The 10,010-nt window shown below is 37.7% G+C and overlaps 1 protein-coding gene across 1 annotated transcript in view; it reads right to left on the minus strand.

Annotated features, from left to right (window-relative positions):
• The window catches only part of il11ra (interleukin 11 receptor subunit alpha), a 30,635-nt gene extending 20,952 nt beyond the window's left edge, over positions 1 to 9,683 (minus strand). The window contains exon 1 of the mRNA XM_085164760.1: positions 6,449 to 9,683. Within this exon, the coding sequence (XP_085020886.1) occupies positions 6,449 to 6,613 (165 nt within the window). The 5' untranslated portion in view covers positions 6,614 to 9,683. The remainder of the gene's footprint in view (positions 1 to 6,448) is intronic.
• Positions 9,684 to 10,010: the final 327 nt, after the last annotated feature.

The raw sequence follows: 10,010 nt of genomic DNA on the forward strand, positions 1-10,010 counted from the left end.
AACTATGGATGTCTTCCTGTGTAGTGTGATTAAAAACAGACAAGACCAGCAAGAACTTCAAAAAAAAGAAAGAAAAAGAAAGTTCCAACTCCACACAAGCTCAGGGTCAGTCACATGAACCCTTCCTGACTGCTTCTTTATCCATATGAGACGCACATCAGTAAATAACATATAAAAATGTTTAATCAGGCATGTTTAAAAAAAATTAAAAATAAATCCAGAAAAATTGGTTTGACCCACAGCAAAGAATAAGAAGCACAATGATTTTATAATGTTATAACATTACTCATAATTCAACTTCACTCTTTTGAACTGCTCAATGTCCTGTTTGTATAAATGAAAATGTAGGGTTGATTGTGGGTTAATCCTGCCTGGTGAAGTCATCACAATGAGGTAAGAGCAAACTTCTTTTATTTGTACAGAAACTGCACTTCTTTCAATGTCAGAGAGAAACATGGTTTATGAAAGAAAATATCAGGAGCGAGTTAGAAGGCCACAGTGACCTTCAGTGAGCTTATCTAACAGTCTTTTCGTGGTATGAAATCCGACGATAACAAGAAACACAAAGAAGGGGGGTAGGCGAAGAAATCAAGTGCTAGATTAATTAACTGCCACCTCCAAATCCAGGGGAGTATTTCTTTTTTTCTTCTTTTTAGTCTAATGTACACTCAAGATTTTTCCATGAGTACATATACTAACATCACCACCCCGTAGTCAAGTTTCTTTAATATTTACAGTTTTATGGCATGGTCATTATAGAATAGCATAGCAGTGAGAAACATTTCAAAGAGAGTGGTTAGAAGTTCTTTGACCTTTAAGCTTATATACAATGTTGTGCAAAATGCACCCTATTTTCTCGATATTTTTCTGGGGCTCTTCTTTGGATGTTGGCTGCATTTTGCTTCAATCTTTGTCAAGGTCATCCCACACTGCTTCAACAATGCTGAGATCCAGGTTTTGGAAAGGCCAATCCATGGATGATAGTGCTCCACTGTGTTTTTCTATCCAGGTATGCTTTTATTGCATTAGCAGTGTGTTTGGGATTATTGTCATACTGAAGAAAATGAAGCCGCTGCCAATCAGATGGTTTCCAGATGGTGGATCAAAATCTCATGGTACTTTTCTGAGTTCATAATTATATCAATTTTGATACAATCCCCAAAACCACTGGTTGAAATGCAGCCCCAATCCATGACAGAGCCTCCAACTGTGAGAGTCTACACATGACTGTAGACACTCACTGTTGTTCCTCTCCCCTTACCTCTTCTGTGTATATCAACAACAATTAGAATCAGGTATTTGACATTTGGATTAATCAGTCCTTAACACTTGAATAACACACGTGTAATTTGGAATACGTCAGTCTTTTCTCACTGGTGCCCTTTCTTAAGAAGCTTCAGTGAACAGCAGACAAATCAGCTAAAGGTGCATCTCTCAGGTCCTGTGTCAGGTTTTGCTGGATTTCCCCTCCCCCCCTCTATTTCCTCAGCTGTAAATAAGATTTTGGCTCTTCTTTTTTTGGTACAACTTCTTTTGCCTTGCACTTGTCCAGTTTTTTAAGGATACAGTTCACACTATAACAAGATATCCCAACTTTTAAGCTAATAGCTTTTTGAGAATCATCTTGTTGGTACAAAAATACTATTTGCCTGTCAAAAAGGTTTGTTCCAAAAAGCTTCGGACATACTTTTTGGTTCCTATAATGACACCTACGACAAGATTGTAGCAATACATGACACAAAAGACATGACATAAACTCTTATTTGACATCAATGTCTTTTTTTCTTAGTTAATGGCTTTTTCTTTTTTAATTTCACTGTGTGCCAAAATTTAGACAACAGACATTTTCACTGCTACCTTCTCAATCGTTGTCGTAATTCTCAACATAGCATGTGTGTGGATTAGACAAACATGAAAAAAGAATAGGTTGCTAAATATCATTTGTTGAGACTACAAATCCAAATTGCCATTAGGTGTAGAATGTGTGAATGAATGTGAGTGCAAATGGTTGTCTGTCCCTGTGTGTTGGCCCTGCGACAGACTGGCGACCTGTCCAGGGCGTACCCCGCCTCTCGCCCTATGACAGCTGGGATAGGCTCCAGCGCCCCCCGTGACCCTGAAAAGGATAAGCGGAAGCGAATGGATGGATGGAGACTACAAATCAATTTAATAATGAATCCTATTTTACTTTTGTAAATAGTGGATTTAATAATTCATAGTTCCCTATGTTACCATCTACAGCAGATTTTGAGGAATCACAGTACTTCCATCATAATTTTGTGTTATACTAGCAATACAAATATGTCGATGTCTATTCAAAAGCACTTTAAACCATTCACCTCTGGTTCTTGGCATCTCAGCAAAAGAGATCATATGTTTGTTTAAACCATAAAATAAATAATCAGCTTTCATCTGGACAAGAAGGTGTTGTGTTTGGCTGATGTAAGTGCTGTGAGTCTGCCAATGTCTAAGCAATGGTTACGATGTGTTTAGTAAATTTTAGACACTGATTTAGAGTGTTGTGAATAAAATAATACAGTTAATGGTAGGACTTAATGTAAGCCAAATAGGATGAAGGCTGCATAATGATCTCAGAGCAAAACAAAAGCATAGTGATACACAGGGCAAAACACAATGGTAGGGTGTAGTGGTGTCGAAACACTCACACCTATTGTTTGCCATGTAAACCCACACCATTGGACTAAAGATACTTAATTATGCCGTTCAGCAGCATCAGTGCGGATCAGCTATCTCAAAGAGATAATGTTCATCATATTCACTCACTGGATTCACACATTCAAGCTGCTGTACCAAGTATTGTACAATGTACTTTGTAATGCCTCCATTTTAAAGACCATTTGATATCTATTTGAAGTAATGTGACAGAATTTTAAAATATTTTTAAGTAATGAAACTTATACAAAACTATAAAGCTGACTACTTTGTCACAAAAGACAAGTAAACCCTAAAAAAAGTAAATTTATTTTAGCTCTACATAATTTCAGATAATCAGAAACCATTTATTTTGATTTAGAAGTCCTACTTTTATATGTTCAGCCATATCTTCTTATTAGTACTGGCACAAGCTCATTTCCAGGTTAAAACAGTTTAAACCCATGATTACAAACTCATTTATCAGAAAGTTACAGCTGATTTAAATCATCTTTTTTTTTCATAACATCTTTTAACAATCAAAATTTTTAAGGAAAATATCAGACTGATCCATTGGTACTGCTTCCTTTCTAGTAAGTGTAGCATGTGTGTTTGCCAAAAAACTAAGGCACCATCAGTGTCTCGCAAAATTGAATCCCCTAAAGATGTTTTTGAAAACCAGATAGGGGAGCAAAGACTCCACTTTCCACTGGTGTTCTAGCACAGCAGTGTTACATTCAGTGCCGTAATGTCACACATCACACACTCAGCAATTTTAAACCTCAGACTGCGATCTCCATTTTTACACAGACTTAGCTACATTACTTAGGTGCAGCTACCCAACACTCAGGTATTATAACACTAATTCATATAATAATAGTATTATGAAACTTTACACTATATTATGATTTGCCTATTGCACTACAGTATGTGCTGAAGAGTCCAATAATGGAGGTCCCACATTCAAAAGTGTAGTGGCAATTCAACCTTTGCACAGCAGTGGTTTTTGCAGGTATGGTCTTAAAATATGTATTTTCTATGTTTTACCAATCTTTACTATTATTTAATGAGATACTAACAGCAGAAGGTGGTTGTGATGCATGTATTAGCTGTCTGCCTACCACCACTAAAGAACAAAACTAGAAGAACACATTACCAACTACCAGGTGGAGGACTAGCACAACATGTGTAGCATGCTCAAGTTGAATGTTACTGTACTTAAAGACAAAACACACAAACCCAAAGTCCACTATAGACATCCAAGGATTTTTTTCCTTATTTCAAAAAACAAACATAAATAAGGTCTAGTGCAAACTCTGGGCAGCTATTTGAGAATGGATACTAAAGCTATCACTTTATGAAATCAACAAAGTCAACAATGTTAGGTACACTATGTCTGGAAACAGTTTTAATTTCTCATGGGCGACATTTTCATATTTACTGTTGTCTAATGTGAAAAAATGGTAAAATGGTAAATGGCCTGTATTTATATAGCGCTTTACTAGTCCCTAAGGACCCCAAAGCGCTTTACATATCCAGTCATCCACCCATTCACACACACATTCACACACTGGTGATGGCAAGCTACATTGTAGCCACAGCCACCCTGGGGCGCACTGACAGAGGCGAGGCTGCCGGACACTGGCGCCACCGGGCCCTCTGACCAAAGGTAAATATTTGTTGACAGGCATGAATGGGTAAAGGGAATATTGATTCAGATCCTTGGATAAAACAAATTCTAGCCTGATGATCTCACATGAGGTATTCATATTGATGACTGTCCACCATCTCTAGCCTGCTAGCTTTTTCAGACCTGAATAAATTGTTTTTTTGTTTTTTTTTTAACTACTTTACTCCTCAGTAAGTGCTTGGCTATACTCTCTACACAGTAAAACATCCATATTATGAACACCTTTGTTTGTTTGAGTAAATATTTCATTGCCCACTCCTCATCATACCATAGGCTAAATCATTTTGTTCAAGTTTTGTTTTGTTCAAGTTTTTAAATAATTTTTTTTAACAAAACGTATAAACAAGAAAAAATTTGTACAGTGAGTCATATGAAAAGTGGAGGTTAAGGAGAAGTACAGCAAGCATATCTGTATAAAATCCAGGTTAAACCGCCCATAAATTGGCTCAAGAGTTGGGAGTTCGCCTTGTAATCGGAAGGTTGCTGGTTCGAGCCCCAGCTTGGACAGTCTCGGTCGTTGTGTCCTTGGGCAAGACACTTCACCCGTTGCCTACTGGTGGTGGTCAGAGGGCGCCGGTGGCGCCAGTGTTTGGCAGCCTTGCCTCTGTCAGTGCGCCCCAGGGTGGCTGTGGCTACAATGTAGCTTGCCATCACCAGTGTGTGAATGTGTGTGTGAATGGGTGAATGACTGAATGTGTAAAGCGCTTTGGGGTCCTTAGGGACTAGTAAAGCGCTATACAAATACATTTACCATTTAAATGTCCTTTAACCTCCTAGGACCTGGCGTCCACATATGTGGACATCACATTTTGGGTTATTTAGACCAAAATACTCAATTTTGCTCTACAAGTGCCTGATATCCACTTACGACACATACTGCTACTGTGCTATCAAAATTTGAAACGAATATCCTCATATGTGGCTTTGAGTTTTCATAAAAACAAAAATAAGGTAAAAAAAAAATAAAAAAATCTGGTAATTCTTTGTTTTTACATTCATTGGGCCCCAATATGCCCAAATATCAAAGAGAAATTAAAAATGCATGCCGTGGAAGAGTTCGGGTCTTAGGAGGTTAAAACTCTATAAAGGAACATAGAAGCACTCTATTCCCAATGATGCATATCATGTGGCAATGCAGTGTTATCTATACAACACTCTAAGCTAGTTGCTTACTGTTTGAGACCTTGACACATGCTTGTTTTCCTTACTCCGCTCAGCAATGGGACCTTGGCCACATTTTCCACACTGTAAAAAGGCCAAATTTGAGTTGAGTGAGCAAATGTTTAAGAAAACTGAGCCTTGCCAAAATAGTCTATTAACAACGCAATCAACGGAAAATCTTTGACTGAGCTTAAAAGCTCATCTAACCTAAACTACCAAGTTTATGAATACATAATGCGATTTCCTAAAAATCAAACAGGGAAAAATGTGGGATAGGGGATTAGTATCATTTAAAAGCAGGGCATACAGCTCTAAGGCTGGGAAGTACTTTGCATCATGTGGCATTCTTCAAAAAGCGGCTAGTCCTTCCAAGAACTGGACCAACCCATCCAAGAAATTAAAATAACAACCCACTGTAACTATAGTCTTGCTGAAATGGGCATCCACCAAAGGAAATGCTGCCTGTTTCTACAGTAGAACTGTGGTCACAAAGACATTGAGTAAAGTTGGGCTCGTTTTTAATCAACTTTGCACTAATAATTGCAAGAATAGCAGAAAAGTAATGCAAAAAGTGACACAAAAGTAAACAAATTAAGTAATGCTCAGCTATATAAAATGAGTGTTGAGTATTTCAATATATTGTCCACACAGCTGTAATGTCACTGCCCTCCAAGCAATTGTTTAAATATTTATCCGGACCAGCTTAATCCTCTACTGGAATAATACAACCGTTTTTAAATTCACTTAAGTGCTATCAATTGAACTAACTGAGTAGATGTAAACAGTGCCTCAGATATGAGAAACTTAAAAGGTCTTTACAACTGCTTGCCTTGTCTTTTTTGTTGCTTTTTCCCCAGGTTTTTCCTGTTTTATAGTGCCTTCCTCGGGTGCTAGAATGCTCAAGGATTACTATACATAAATATGTCATTGTTTAAAATATCTTACCATAATCCACGTCCTTCTTTTATCCGTAGCCACCAGAGAGCAGATAATGCTAAACTCACTTCCACATAATTTTTTCCATTCACACCTCTTATCTCTGCCTACCCCTCTCAAAACTTTAGAGGTCTCATTTTCTCCCTCCCTGCTTGTGTTTTCCTGATCAGGCATTTTCCATCTCTGTTGCCAGACAGTACAAGGTCCAGTAAATATATTTACGCAAACATTTCTAATTCCTCTTCCCTAATACTTGGAGACAATGCTTCTCCCTGAGACCAAAAAGCTAATCTGTCCTCTCATTAATAAGCAACACATTCCTGCTCATTCTCTGTGTTGACATCCAGGACCAGGATTTCAACTACACGAGTAAATAAACAGTATTTGTGGCTGGTTATGAATGATTTCCTGGGTTTAAAACATTTGTTCATTGAAGAATATTTTCACCACAACTGTAGTTAATAAGTCACTCTATTATGGAATGCTGCATCATACTCTCGAAACAGTTAACTGTCAGAGTTTGAAGTGTGAATCTGAAAATTGGTTAACTGTTCCTGCAGATCTTCAAGATGTTGGAGACCAGTCTGTAGCAGCAAGTGCTATTTACTTTTCTGTTTTCTGCTGGTGGGCTTAGCAACAGTGCCAGATATGCCAGCAGAATCAACAAACTGATTCAGAAGGTCAGTGTTGAGAATCTGGAGGTGTCTTGAGTCAGTGAGGGACAGGATGTCACTGAAAAATAATAGAAAATAATAGTTCATCTATGTTAGATGAAGCTTCTCAACTGAGTTTAGAATTTCATCCTAGTACCTTAAGCTAATATCTTAGGCTACTGTATTACTAGGGATTATTCGGGACCAAAGCTCTTTCCTTAGCCAAAGAAAAGTGAAAACTGATTTACAACTGTATGTTGTTATTTTGTTTTGGGTATTTTTTCCCTTTTTTGAGAACGTTCCCAGCTGTTTAATCTTATAGTAAATGAGTGATTTGAATGTATACTGCTGTGACAACAGATAAAAAACAAACAAACAAACAAACAAAAAAAAAACCCCAAAAAACATAAGAAACCCTACCTTGCACCTACAACTGCTATAATAAATACAGCATACCCCTTCTTCTATGCCAAAGTGAAATTCCCTCTTTGGTTATATTTCAAATCTAAATTATTAGCTTAAAAAAATATTTGAACCATCTTCTGAAATTTCATGAAAAACCATGAACTGTGATGATAAACTTTTCAAGGTGAAGCTAAAAGGTACCAATGACAGTTCATTATTGCCACTGAAAGCACAGCTGACCTCGTTCTTCAACCAATCTCTGTGATACCAGACCTCCACAGCTGAAGGAACCTGACTGATAAAATCTGTACAAGCCCGGGATTACCACAAAGCACTTACTGAGCAGGTTGAAGTTGTCTTCCAAGTACATAAGTGGAGAACTACGCTTTTATTTAGTGTATACATTATGAGTTAGAGTGAACTATGATGTGCTACAATGTTTATTTAGTCTAGTGGTTACTGGAACACAAGTCTAAATACAAAATTACCACCACGCCTTGAAAAAACCGAAGGACCACTAAGAGATTCTCCAGTTTCTATTCTTTCTTTTCATAGGTTGTGTGTGTGTGTGTGTGTGTGTGTGTGTGTGTGTGTGTGTGTGTGTGTGTGTAGCCACCTTTCTACTGTAACTCTTCCAGCAAGACCTAGAATAGACAGGGGAATGTAGCCATGGATTCTGTCACTAGGATGGACCCGTGAAGAAAGTATTCCCACATGCCCAAAGATGCAAAACAACAGCTGTCTTAAGTCTATCAATGAGACATTTACGCTTGAAAATGAAACTGCTCCTATTTTTGTAGACTTCTATGCCTTTTAGTGCATTCCAGAGCAATTAAAAATAACTGATACAAGGGAACTTCTAGAAATTTCTTCCAACCCATCCAACCCAAGTCAAGTTATCCTGACAAAAAGGCAAACAATAACTGCAACCCCAGTAGCTCTAAAATAAGGAAAGTCAAACACAGATGTGTCATTTTACTTTAAAAACATGATTATAAAAAGAACCTCATAGTAAAATGAGGCGTGCACACACTGACAGTGAATAATCCAATCCAAAAGGAATCTCTATTAGCCAGTCCTCTCGTTGGCAGCACAATCCCACATGGTGAGTCACTCAGACTCTGGCATGCCACGGCACATTCAAACAGCTTTACAAGAGAAGAAACGAGACAGAGAATGAGAGAGAAAATAGAGCAGAAGAAACAGAGAGAAAGGACAAAGAGCAAATTACTGGAGGCTAAAATTTAGGCAAAACTTAACAAATGGAAATAAATGGTAATGTTAAGTGTAAAAAAGAAATGCACAAAAGCTATTAGACACACTCTCATACAGACTCACTGTTTTACTGTCCAGTGACAAAAAAAATATTACAGGATGTCCTGTTCATAAAGACGAGTCACTGGAGTAGATATCATGAATCAAACATTAACCTACATGATGTTTAATTTAGAATATTGCCTGCATTGTTAGATCATCAGCTTGTACATGAGTGCGCGCGCACGCGCGTGTGTGTGTGTGTGTGTGTGTGTGTGTGTGTGTGTGTGTGTGACTTCATTCAAGAAAACAATGATGACCAACTGAGGGATTACCTAACCTAAGCATGTATATTGTGTGTGTCTGTGTGAGACAGAGATAAAAAAGTACAAAGTGTGCGCTAAACCAACAACATGGCTTATTGCAAGATGATGGGCAAGGACTACAATGACACTGGTGTTTACCCAGGTCACTATGGCAATCACTGCACACCCGCTCTGTCTGACCTTTCCAGCGACAAAAACACTGCCGACTGGCATGTGTGTGTTTGTATTTCCACATGTCAAGAGCTTCATTATGCGTCAGGCTTCCTGTAAGTTTGTGGACATATATCTTTCAGCTTATTTGTATGCCTATCCAAGTAAGTGGAAAATACTCACTGATATGGATGCGATTGCGCACCCATGTCAGTGTGAAATAGAGATGCATGCAGTCTAAATGTATCCCAGTCGATTTATCCATTTGTGAAAGTGTGGGAAACTGAGTTGGTGGTACAAGTGTGAGCAGAAGATACTGATGTCCACAAGTGCACCCAAAACAGAAAAGGTGTGTTGCAGGACTGTGTTTTTGTTGCCTTTTTCTTCATTTATTTTGGTTTTTCTGAAAGGCAGCTCCTTTCAGAGGCTTAAATATTTGATATATTTTAAAAAAAGCAGAAAAAAAGAAAAAGCACTTGCATTTTTTAATTTTTTTTTTATTAGAGTTAGTGGTTGACTGTCATGCTTGAGTAATTGAGCAGTGTGCTGGCTCAAATTTGGGAATAAAACCTGAATTCAGTTTATTTATGGTTTCAAACAACTTTTTGACAAATTTCTAAAATATTTGTGTTTTCATTTTTATAGGAGTGGTCTAATAAATTTGTGAAGCACTCTATGTGTGGGTTCCCCCCCCCACCCCCACCCCAATCTTTTAATTTTTTTAATTTATACATTTATATTTTTAAATTGTACTTAAGGTCATTTCTAAGGTACATAAAACCA

The sequence above is a fragment of the Neolamprologus multifasciatus genome, chromosome 7 (assembly GCF_963576455.1).
Source record: "Neolamprologus multifasciatus chromosome 7, fNeoMul1.2, whole genome shotgun sequence".
Classification (NCBI taxonomy): domain Eukaryota; kingdom Metazoa; phylum Chordata; class Actinopteri; order Cichliformes; family Cichlidae; genus Neolamprologus; species Neolamprologus multifasciatus.